Source organism: Coptis chinensis, chromosome 3 (assembly GCF_015680905.1).
Source record: "Coptis chinensis isolate HL-2020 chromosome 3, ASM1568090v1, whole genome shotgun sequence".
NCBI lineage: Eukaryota > Viridiplantae > Streptophyta > Magnoliopsida > Ranunculales > Ranunculaceae > Coptis > Coptis chinensis.
In genome coordinates, this window is record NC_141458.1 from 94,330,831 (window position 1) to 94,343,339 (window position 12,509).

Here is a 12,509-nt window from a genome sequence, read left to right on the forward strand (position 1 = left end):
AGTATGATACTAAAAGACTTACCTGGCCATACGACATTCGAGATATATCTTTGAAAACCTTCGACATTTTTCTGCATTATGCCCTAACGTTTTAAGACAACTTACATGCTCTTTCTTCTCCTAAACACCAAATTAAACAAAAACAAACATGAGTTTTAAGCAATACAAATTTCAAAGACAGAAACACAATAAGGGGAATATTAACCAAGTCACATTCATGCATGTGGTCTAATGGGAATACTCCTTTTTCAGGTGGAACTGGTCTAAAAACTCTGTTCCCACCAAATGCACCACCTATATATCATTCCAACAAATATGAAAACTTGAAAATATGAAAAATGAATGAATAAAAGAGTGGGGAGTTTTTTTTTTTTTTAGTACTCATTTTTTGTAGAATTTGTAAGTGAGGATGAAAGGATGAAGAGCCAAATGGGTAAAATAAACGGGTCGAGGCCAAAGTTCATAGTACTATACTTCATGCAGTATTTTTACCCTTTCTCTAATTTTCTCTAGTTGCATACTTGCATCACACACCATTGGACATTAATCCATGAAAAATATTGCAATTGGAAAATTATGTCTTGCCTTCTTCTTTCTACAAAAAAAAAAAATCAAAGTTTTTTGTTCTTCTCACCCTTTTTTGCAAATACCCAACAATAAAAAGAATCGCCCATTAATCTTTGATTGAATCGATTCCAAAACCACCAAAACACAAAATGAACAAATAAATTACTGGAAAAAAAAAAAAAAAGACTCGCAATGTTGAAGCAGAAGCGATGGCGAGTTGAATTGATGATTCTCAACAAATTGCTTTATCTTTACTGAATTTGAATTGTTGATAAAATTGTGTAAATAAATCAAATATAGAGCAAGGGTTGCTTGGCGGATAGAAATATGACGATAAAACTTCTTATTTTTCTCTTTGATGAGATTTTGTCAATTTCAATAATAGAGTTTTGGGTTGAAAGCAGTATTGTGGTTTTTTAAATCGTGGGATTATTTCTATTTTTGTCAATTTCAAATGAGGGGTTTTGTTTCTATTTTTGAGTTATTATTTTGAAAGGATCTTTGGCAAATAAATCGAAGTAGCATCTCTAAGATAAGATATAGGGAAAGTTTTTGGTTTTCTGTTCCTATTGTCGAGAGTTTATTTTTTTTTTTTTTCTCTGGTAACAATCGAACAATTGAATAGAGGAGAAAATGGCATAGATTTACTTTTTTTTCCAGCCGAACTTTTGTGAAATCCAACATGTCCAGTTTAGAGTAAAAAGGGGGCTGACGTGAGCATTCACCATTACTCAGTATTAATGGTCTTTGATGAGCCGGTGTACTGTGTACATCCACTGCTAGCGTACCATGCCTGAGCCTGAGCCTGAGTGCCTGACCTATATAGTATATACTATGTATTGCACTAGTGTATGCATGTGCTATACGGCACTGTTTCAAAACACAGCCCATCCAACCCAATTTAAATTCCAGCCCAGACCGCCAACAAAAGCCCAACCCATACACTGTTGTTGCTTCTTGATCCACTACTGTTGTTGCCACTCCCCCTACTATTTTTGGGATTTGGGGTGGGGGTGGGGCATAAAAATTGTTAAATCATCAGTGCCTATCTATCTTCTTTGTACAAAATACAATAGTTTATGAACTTGAAATGAGGTGAGCTATAATAAATATTGCAACGCTTCGTTGATATTAGCACCATGATGAGCTCATCCATCAGTCACCCCCTCCTAAAACCTCCCCAAATTATCACTCTCAGACCCTCAAAAACACTTTTAACAACACCCAAGAATTCATCCACGTTCAAACCCATCAGCATCACTACAACTATACTCATAGCCACCTTTCTTCCCATCTTCCTCCTCATAATCACCACTTCCTCACCTTCACCCACCACTTTCCACTCTCTCTTTATATCACCCTCATTCACAAGCAACTCAACAATCTCTCACCACCTTTACACCCTCACACGCAAACCACACGTGGCAGGCACCCAAGCTAACGCTGATGTAGCTTCGTACGTTCTCAACACCCTCACCTCGTACTCCTTCCAAGCACGAATCACATCTTACCACGTGTTACTCACGTACCCAATCTCACGTTCCTTAAAATTAACACGTCCACACCCGGACCCACCAAACAATCTTTGATCTTCGCCAAGAGATTTATTCAGGTGATCCTTATGCAGACGTGGCCGACCAAGTCCTTCCTACTTTCCATGCTTACGCTAAATCCGGAACAGCAGTAGGACACGTGGTGTACGTAAACTACGGACGCGTGGAAGATTACAATACGTTGAAAACAATGGGAGTCAACGTGTCGGGTACTATAGCATTAGCTCGGTACGGTCAGATATACCGTGGTGACATAGTACGTAATGCGTATGAAGCGGGTGCGGTTGGTGCAGTAGTGTATACTGATAAAAAAGATTTTGGTGGTAATAAGGAGTTTCCTAATGACAAGTGGATGCCATCTAGTGGTGTACAAGTGGGCTCTGTTTTTTGTGGGGCCGGTGATCCGACGACTCCTGGTTGGGCAAGTAGTGGTGACTGTGAAAGGTTGTCATATGATGATGTGGAAAAAAGTGGGGATGTTCCTTTGATACCGTCTTTGCCTATATCAGGTGGTGATGGTGATGTTATATTGAGGTCACTTGGTGGACAAGTGGCAAATGATGATTGGCAAGACTGTGATGATTCTCCTGTTTATAGAGTTGGCCCTGGTCCTGGGATTTTGAATCTCACTTATTTGGTAAGGGACAATTTTTGCTGCTTAGTTTCTTGCATTGTCCATTTCGTACTTTGCTGCTGCTTATAAATTTGTATGCTGTATTTGTTCATTTTGTTGGGAGTTTATTTTATATAAGAGTGATTGGTAGAACTTAGAAGTGTGTCTTTTAGATGTTTGTTGTGATGGTTGCTATCTTAAGACAATTATACTTGCTTAACCATGATTGAAGGTTGCTTACTTTGGCATATGATTTATACTCCCATTAAAATGTACATTATATAACAATGCCAATGTGCAGTGATTTTGATTGTAACGTTTAAAATCCGGTCTCAAAGTCTCATACTTGGTAGTATTGGTGCTATCAGATAATGCTAGAAATGTCAATGCTTGGCAAAGCAACTGGTATGAGACATTGCCACAATTTGATTTTGATTAGAACTACTTGACACACACGTCCAATATCCCCAAGAGTTTTGTGTGGAGCAACTACTGCCCATAAACCTCAAGGGTTTGTTTGATGATGTGGGTGTAGTATATGGCATTTAACTTGTTGTGCACTTTCCACTAACTGAAAACCGCAAAGCGGTGGAAACCGACGTTAGATTGACCAAAGAAGAAGTTGCAAAACGGAGAAGAAAAGAAAGAAGAGAAGAAGAAGGATATAATATTGTGGGATGTAGAATAAAGGGAGAAGAAGATGAGGATGAAATAGGGGATTGAGAAGAAAGGAAGAAGAAGAGGACAAGATTGTGGGATGGAGAATAAAATGAAGAAGAAGATTAAGAGGTTTATTGTGAAAATTGGTGGAAAAAACAGCAGCAGAAGAAATATTGAAGTTGTGATAGTGGACACCCAAATGTTTTTTACAACCCCCAAGTCAATGTTTTCCACACCGAGTAATCACCTAACATCTTTGTCAGCTGTTATGCAATGAATGTAATGTGTCTTTGGCTGTGAAGTTTGTATGATGAATCCTAAGTTTGGAGATTCTATTCCCTAGCTTAGTGGTTACATCTTCACATATGGCAATTTTATTGCTTAACTGCTTTGGTCTAGTAATTTGACTGCGTCCATGAAATTCTTTATTATAATGATGTATTGTACGACTATTTGTAAGTTACATTGACACAGATACGTGTGTCTGTTTCCTATTAGAGTTCTAAGAGGAAATCTCCCTTGGGGATTTAATTTGACCGCCATGTCCCACAATGCTACTTTCGTTGTGTGCAGGTGGTCCATTTGGGGGTTCAGTGGCAGCGTTTCCAACCCGTGTATTTTAGGAAGTTTCTATTATTGTAATCTCTTATTTTTCAGGTATATATATAATTATATATATGAAACTAATAAGGCCATATGCCCGTATCCTTCTTTTCTCTTTCCTCTCCAAACTTCCTCTCCATTAACAACAATACAATTTCACTTATCCGACACGGCGAAATGTTTGTTTTTTTTTGGCTCCTCCCCGGCAGACAACCTTTTCTACTTCTCAGACCCTTCTATTAAAGTTGTGGGTCTAAATTTGAAGTGGACTGTGTGTGTCAGCATATGCCAGCGTTTTCTGGAGTACCGCAGAGGCTTGGTTCTCCATGTGCTTTTCAAATGTACTTGGTGCCCTTACATATGTGATACATTGGCCGCACTTGCTGCCAGACTGCCAGTGATATGAGATGTTGGCACCTGGATTATCTCAAACTAATCCTCCTTACTATCCCCATGACGTCTTGGTGTCTTTGCCTTTTTGCTATGTGGTGTACCATGTGTGCTTGTTGAATTATTTGCATCTACATGGTCTCATTGTCGTGAAAGTTGATTTTGGATTAAAATCTATCACATGTATCTCTTTTTGCTTGGGTTTTGATATTAACATTTCGTTTTTAGCGTAGTACTAGTCAGTTCTTTTTTGTTGAGGTATATTGCCATGTTGTAAATTGGAAAATTATTGCCCTTTCAAAACACCATTTTAATAATGAAAACAAGTCATAAATTACATCAATAAACGAAATCGTATAAGCTAAAAGATGAATATTGTTTACAGAGGTACTCGCTTTTCCTTCCATTTCTGAGTTTGTTTTTATGTCTTCTTCAGGGTAGTGAAGTCATTAATACAATTCAAAATGTTATAGCTGTCATTGAAGGAGTGGATGAGCCTGATAGGTATCTTTTAAACATTTATATTGGCAGTATCTAAGCTGCCTTGTATAATAGTTTGTTTCCGAAATGTTAAGGTCTTTGAAAGGTTAAGCTATGCAGATGACTGGATACCTATAAACTTGGGGCATAATGAACTGCTAAGAAGATTTTTAATGTCAAGGCTGCGGTGTCGACTTACAAATTCAGGTCACTTAGATGTTCCTAACAATAGTATTAGAAATATGATATCTGATCTACAATGTTAGGATGCTACTGAAAAACAATGTTTTTGAAATATCAAACACCAAGTTTGGTTGAAAACCATCAGATTGAGGATTCAGAATTGAATAGTGCCGATTTATTATTATTATTTTTTTACTGTCTATATGATGATTTGTCATTGTTCGTACTATGATCTTAATTGTCTGGTGGTCTTGAAAGGGGCAATAACGTACTTGACATCACTAGCTCTGACAGTTAACAACTACAAGAGCCCGGGTAAATAATACATGATACTGGGAAGTAGTGTTACTGAGTTGTCTGTGCAGTCGAAGAATGAGGTTCAGTCCATGTATTTTGTTCAATATGTAAATTATATTAGTCATGCCTGTGACTACTAGAGAAAGAGTAGCAAAAATTTCCCTGGATACTCGTCTTGGATTTCTTTTTTCAGTTAATACTTAATAACGAGCATTGAGTTCAAGAGGCAAACTCCGATTAAATTGTCAAATCCGAAAGAAAGTTTTTGTAGTTCATTAAAACTTGGCCACTTTGTCGTAACTACTGACAGATTTGTCATTCTGGGGAACCATCGTGATGCATGGACATTTGGGGCAGTTGATCCTAACAGTGGAACTGCATCTCTACTAGAGGTACTTTTTTGGTCAGAAATTTCTTGCAATTCTCAAAACTGGGCTACTATATCGCGATACGTAATATGCCCAATATATCATCTAGTTCTCTTTGGCTTGTGTTCTCTGGCTAGTTTAGGTAGCTCAAAGGCTTGGGAAGCTGCAAAAGAAAGGGTGGAGACCGAGAAGGACCATTATCTTGTGCAATTGGGATGCTGAGGAGTATGGCCTGGTCTCTTCTTTCACACGTTACATCATCTTTATCATCCACAAACACCATATAAATGAGAAAATGAAATGGAAAATGTGGTCTACTTGTAAATATGTAACTATTGTATCTTTTGTGCAGATTGGTTCAACTGAATGGGTGGAAGAGAATAGGGAAATGCTAGCTTCCAAGGTTGTTGCTTATTTGAATGTGGATTGTGGAGTCTCTGGAGCAGGATTCCATGCCTCTGCTACTCCTCAACTCGATGAACTACTCATACCAGCTTCCCAGCTGGTATTTCCCAATAACAATGAATAATAGTAGTATTAGTTTGATACTATAACAATATGGTTGAAATGCTGGTGGATTGATGGTTCTAACATCAACAACAGTAGTAATATATATAACATCACCAACATAGACGATAACCATAGCACTTCTTCATTGTTACTCTTATTCTTGCATGTCCACGACAAGTGATAGCAAAGAGGCCGCCAGAACAATATTAACTGTGAAATTTTTATTAATAAATAGACAGTAAGAAAATTATATTTGGTTGTGAGAAGTTTCTTTTGATGGTATTCTTTCTTCCAAGTTATTTTTACTAATTTAATCACGTTTGTATTATTTTTCGGAAGGTTCAAGACCCAGATAATAGCTCACAGACCATTTATGAATCTTGGATCAGTTCTAGTGGGTCCCCCTCAGTAAGTTACCGCATAATGTATTTAACTTTCATCGTGTATGTGATAAATTCATCATAACTAGTAAGCATCTAGGATACGAATGAACTCGGTTGCTGTAATTTCTGTAACAAAAATCATATGAAAGATACATCAAGCTCACATCTTACTTTATTTTTTGTTATGAAGATCGGAAGGTTAGGAGGAGGGGGGTCTGATTATGCACCTTTTATTCAACACGTTGGAATTCCATCAGCTGACATGCATTTTGGAGGAGGTACCTTGCACAGCCCTTGCCTTCTGATTTGTTAATAGGCAACAGGACTATCATGTCATGATGAAGTTTAAATTTCAGCTCAATACTATTGCAAAGCTAATACGGTCTAAACTCTTGCTTTAGTTTAATGTGAATTTAGTTTATGGCTTTATGCGAGAAGAAAGAGAGCCAGTAAATATATAGATAATAGAGGACAGAGAAATAATAAGAGAAATATGCACTACATAGTTAAACAAGAATCATAATTTACTACAAGTTATTAATTCACTTCTAGTGCCCCATAAGCAACAATGCGTTTTATATTCTAACAGAAATCTCAAAAGAAAATTGTTAACTTGATGGTTCAATATTCTGTTCCTGTTAAATTCAAGGCACCTGGTTTTTTTACTATTCACAACAGCTTTAACTTGTCAAGTTTATATGGTTTTCTTGAAGAAGCATTACCATTGCTATCTAATGAATATACCCGGCACTTTTAATATTCTACTTACTTGCGAGAAGAGTCCATGCACAAAATTTTGCTCTGTTGTTTACATATTTCTTAGATTAGATTAATTCTTTCCAATGCAGGGTATCCAGTCTACCATTCAATGTATGACGACTTCATTTGGATGAAGAATTTTGGCGATCCAATGTTTCATAGGCACATTGCAGGTATTTCTCGTATTATAAAAATAATTCATTTAGGCACATTGCAGGTATTTCTCGTATTATAAAAATAATTCATTGAACTGTTATCTCTTCTCGTCTTGGTTTACACAAAACTGGAACTTGAAGCACTTTTTGATCGCGAGAAGTAGCAGTACATTATGTAGCCATGTCTGTTATGAGGTTGATCCTCTTGATTTCCATTTAACCTGCAATTAATCAGCTACTAGACATGATGGAATGAACCTACTGTTTTAGTATAATATGGTAGTCAAAGCTATACAGTTTCCCTTACTTTTTTTTGTTGCTTGCTATTTGTTATTGGAACTTACCCTGATCAAACTATTATTTATAGTCCTCGCTTAAGACTTGTGGATAAATAGAAAAGCCATATCCTGATTGTGTTAACAAACTTTTAAGTGGAATATTTTCCCTGTTGCAGTAAAATTGATTCCACAAACATTTTCTTGTAACAGCTGCAAGCATTTGGGGACTAGTAGCTCTTCAACTTGCTGATAGCGAGGTCTTACCATTTAACTATCTCACTTATGCATACGAACTCCAGGTATGTACAAGCAACCCTATAGATGTCTATTTTCTGCATAAATTTCAGGTAGGGTGATCTCCTCAGACATGTCGTGTATATAACTATGTACTGTGTGCCAACTGCCAAGTAATCTTTTTCAAATCAAGGCAATCTACATTCATCAAACATGAACTTTTAATTTTATATATATATATATATATATATATATATATATATATATATATATATTTTTTTTTTTTTTTTTTTTGCTAAAGGGTAATTTTGTATTAAAGGTAAAAAGTTACAGGAAAATAAATTTAACGTTACATCATATGTGGCCATGGATGGTGTTCCATGCCAGATTTCTTCTATGTAAACCTGTTAGTAGGTTGCATTGGGGTTCTCTAGTGCTTGTATGCAGTCTGGTCTATGCGTCTACCATCTCTGGTCTCCACATGCAAGAGTACATCCTTCATTAGCTCAAGAATCAGCTCCAAAGTTGGTTTCCCTCCATGTGCCTGTGATGTTCACCCAATTTAGTTGCGCTTTTAGTTTCTGCCATGTATTTCTAAACTTCCAGTCCACCTTGTTCGACTGAAAGGCATAAACAACAGCTTGTGAGTCTGATTCTATCCATATGTCCTTCCATCCTTGCTCAACTGCTCTCCTTGTACCTTCTATAATGCCGTGACATTCTGCCATGTAACTAGTCTCCACACCTAAACCCCCAATGCCAGCAGCACAAACAACATCCAGATGGTTCCTTGCCACAACTCTCCAACCAGCAATGCCTGGATTCCCTCTTGATGCGCCATCCGTGCTAATTTTCATAATGCCCATGGGTGGTAGAAACCAGTAGCATTCTAATATCTGGGGGGCTCTTGATTATCTGGGTTCTAAGTTTAGTTTCAATAACAAAATAGTGTCAGAATTAGACATTGTACCTTTTGTCCACTTGTGTGCCCTTCTCAAGGCAGTGCACTTTTAATTATTATATAAAAAGGTTAGTCATTGGAATATGGACGTAAGTATATAGACATTGTTGTGTTATTTTCACCATCCCGCCCCATACGTTTAATTATCTAAGCTACATTGGAAATGCTTACATACACGAATTGATAGGTTGACTATGTGCACAAAAGATGCTCAAGTATGACTGACTTTCTATGCATATGTACACAAAAGGCATGCGCAATCAACTTTTAATTTCAATGACATGTGATTCATGAAGTGAATCCAGATAAGCACAAAGATATTAGACAATGAGGTTTTGGAGAAGGGCATTGACTTCACTCCTATGTACAAATCTATAGAGGAGCTCACAAAATCAGCCGGAAAAGTTAATAGCCAGATGAAGGTAAGCATATGAAATTTCAGAACATATTATGTGTATATCTAGTTTGCAGTAAGTAATGAAATGTCGGACTCCAGGCATTAAAAGAAACAACTGGTTGGGTGTTGATGAGGAGAAAGGATCCCTTGAAAGTAAGAGAGCTGAATGACAGACTAATGATGGCAGAGCGAGCATTTACAGATCGGGATGGACTCCCTGGAAGGCCATGGTACAAACATTTGGTGTGTCTTCATATGTCGCCACGTTATAATCTCTAATTTCATTTTTGATTTTCATCTATATTTTAAATTCGTAGTATTTTTTTTCTTCTGATGCCGACATCTTGTTGGTCGACCTGGTTAGAAGAATAATTGTGACCTCAATGCTCAAGATTAACAAAGAAGTATTGTTATCTACTATCCATGTCTCATTTTTCATCTAATATATCTATGCTCGTGATTGGTACCATGTCACCATACCTCAAACTTCATCAGCTGAATGAAAACAAACGAAAGTTTAATCGCAAAACATGTAACTTTTAACAGGTTTATGCACCAGCAAAACATGATGATTATGGATCAAAATCTTTTCCTGGGATTGATGATGCCATTGAGGTGGCTAAGAGCTTGAACACCAAAGACGCATGGGTTCTTGTACAACATGAAGTTTGGAGGGCCTCCAGAGCTATCAGACATGCATCTCTAGTCCTCAATGGTCAATTGACATGAGGGCGTTTGATGTATTTATCTTCCATGTGGGTCATGTACTCTCGGCAGCTATAAGGAAAAAAAAATTGATTTAAGGGCTTGATCTTTTCTCTAACAGCTTGTTTAATCTGGTAAGGTATGAGATAATTTGTCCAATCAAAGTGTGGTATTTCATTGGATCATCTTGAAGGATGCTTTTGCTCACACTACAGTGGACAGCAATCTGACAAGGTAGTATGAACTAAGCCCCATTCCAGAGAGCTTATCGGCAAGGAGAACTTCATAACAAAACCATTTCTACAACACTCGGCTAGTCGGCTTGCTGAAAAAATATAGGTATGACTAGGGGTGTTTCTTTTTTTCGAAAAACCAATTTTTCCGAATTCCAATTCGATATTTTTCTGAATTTGGCAATGATATTTGTGTTCCGATATCCGAAATTTCAATATCTGATTTTTCTGAAAAATAATTGGATCGGAGTTGGATATTGGATGTGTTTTCAAAATCCGATCCGATTTTCGATTAATTTCTGAATTTTTAAAATATAGCGGTCTTACTAAATTAAAACTACATATGGTCAAATTACGAGTTTGAGATGGTTGGTTTTCAAACCAAATAAAACCCTTTTAGAGGTTTGCACCTTTGTATTGAAACTTAACTTTGTCAAACCAACAGAAAAAATCAAAAAGTATCCAAATTTGAATTTTTATCAATTGTTTACAACAAATTTTAAACAATCAAATCAATATTATCAATTAGGACATGTCTCAATTTATCCTATATTCTTATTTACTGAATTAATGCATTAACGTGTTAAAATGTTTAAATTGTTTACTGAATTAATACATTTCAAAATGATTGCTAAATGAATGTATTAACTCGATAAAACATGATTATTCTAAAAGAGAATCCGATTATATAATTCAAATTTCCGATTTATTTCAATATTTTGCGGATTTCAAATTTTTTAAAAATTTTCTGATTTTTCAAATTTTATAAATTCGGAAAAAAAAAATTGCCATTCCAATTGGATCGGATTTGAAAAGAATATTTTCGTCAGAAAAAAAAAATTATAAATTTTTCCGAAAACCATTTATCGGATCGAATACAAAGTGGCCTATTATATAATTCAATGGATTTATTTCGATTTCAAATTTTTTAAAATTTTCTGATTTTTCAAATTTTATAAATTCGAAAAAAAAATTGATTTTAAAAAGTTTTTTCATCGAGGGCGATTTATCGGATCGAATACAAAGTGGCCTATATGAATGGATTTATCGGCCTTTAATATTTGAAGGATTTTAAATGTTTAGGGCCGGGCTAGCCCAACCCGGCCCATTGCCCACCCCTACCCCTAGGTATGACAGATATTGCAAAGCCGGGTAGACCGAAAATGATCTTTTAGTTACATAGCTAAAGCATTGAAGCTGATATGTTCTTCCGTCTATAGCCAAGCATGGTTACCACCTGAAAATAAAGAAACGAAAAGGGAGCTTTTATTCGTGCTCTGCAATAATCCATTCATATAGGCCACTGGTTTCTTAACTGAAGCTATTGCCTTGGTAATTGAGTTTTATCTTCTTTTTATACCATTTTTAGACTAAGGCTCAAAATTTCGATATTGGTTCATATATCGGTATACTCAAAAACCGATATATATTATATATATATCTATTTTTTTTGTGACCAGTCCAAATTATTTAAAATATCGAAAATATAATATCGGAAATATCGGAAACATATCAAAAATATATTGGAAATATTGGATTTATATTAAAAAATAGTCAAAAAATCAATCGATATATATCAATTATATCAATTATATCGAAAATATTGATTATATCGGCAATATAAAATTTTATTTCCGATATATATCGAAAAAAATGAATTTAAAATTCGGTGGATATATATCGAAAATATCAATATCGGTGTATTCATTTATCAAAATATATCGGCGATATATCGGATATATCGGCGATATTTTGGGCCTTGTTTCAGACTGCTGACATGAGATGATGAGAAGCAAACAAACGTACAATAATATTTCTTAGAGCATATCTTTCTTTTTATAGTTGTAAAGATTTCTTGATACATCAATGGAGTTCAATGGTAAAATCGAGTTTCCATGTGTTGGGGACTAGATGTCTAGATAGATCGATACCGAATCTCAACTGCATTTGATGTGATTTGCTCTGAAGTCTGATCAACCAAATGAATATTGTGGTGAACTGTGTCCACGATGCTGAAATAGACATACCTCCATGAGTGCTTTCCGGTGACTATTTTGATTAATATGAATAGAAGTTTCTGTTGGCGATTTGGAGCTAAACATAATCATAGTACTCGTAAAAAAAAATCTTATCTTCGACAGGAAGGTCAGGATTCAAATTTCAAATCCATCTAAATTAAT

At 35.9% G+C, this 12,509-nt stretch overlaps 1 protein-coding gene and 1 pseudogene across 2 annotated transcripts; one reads left to right on the top strand and one right to left on the bottom strand.

The window, feature by feature from the left end:
• Positions 1-9: 9 nt before the first annotated feature.
• LOC147511774 (uncharacterized) lies at positions 10-1,861 on the bottom strand (annotated as a pseudogene).
• LOC147511775 (Peptidase M28 family protein) lies at positions 1,572-10,214 on the top strand. 2 transcript variants are annotated; one of them, XM_086603430.1, is made up of 12 exons: positions 1,572-2,757; positions 4,823-4,890; positions 5,657-5,738; positions 5,857-5,949; positions 6,067-6,219; positions 6,564-6,632; positions 6,798-6,885; positions 7,456-7,539; positions 8,010-8,098; positions 9,300-9,416; positions 9,491-9,634; positions 9,938-10,214. In XM_086603430.1, the coding sequence occupies exons 1-12, from the start codon at positions 2,311-2,313 to the stop codon at positions 10,118-10,120; spliced, it is 1,617 nt and encodes a 538-aa protein (XP_086459556.1). In that variant the 5' UTR covers positions 1,572-2,310; the 3' UTR covers positions 10,121-10,214. The 2 variants fall into 2 exon arrangements, with proteins under 2 accessions (XP_086459556.1, XP_086459555.1); XM_086603429.1 differs by having other exon boundaries at positions 1,578-2,757; positions 9,491-9,621.
• The last annotated feature ends 2,295 nt before the right edge of the window (positions 10,215-12,509 follow it).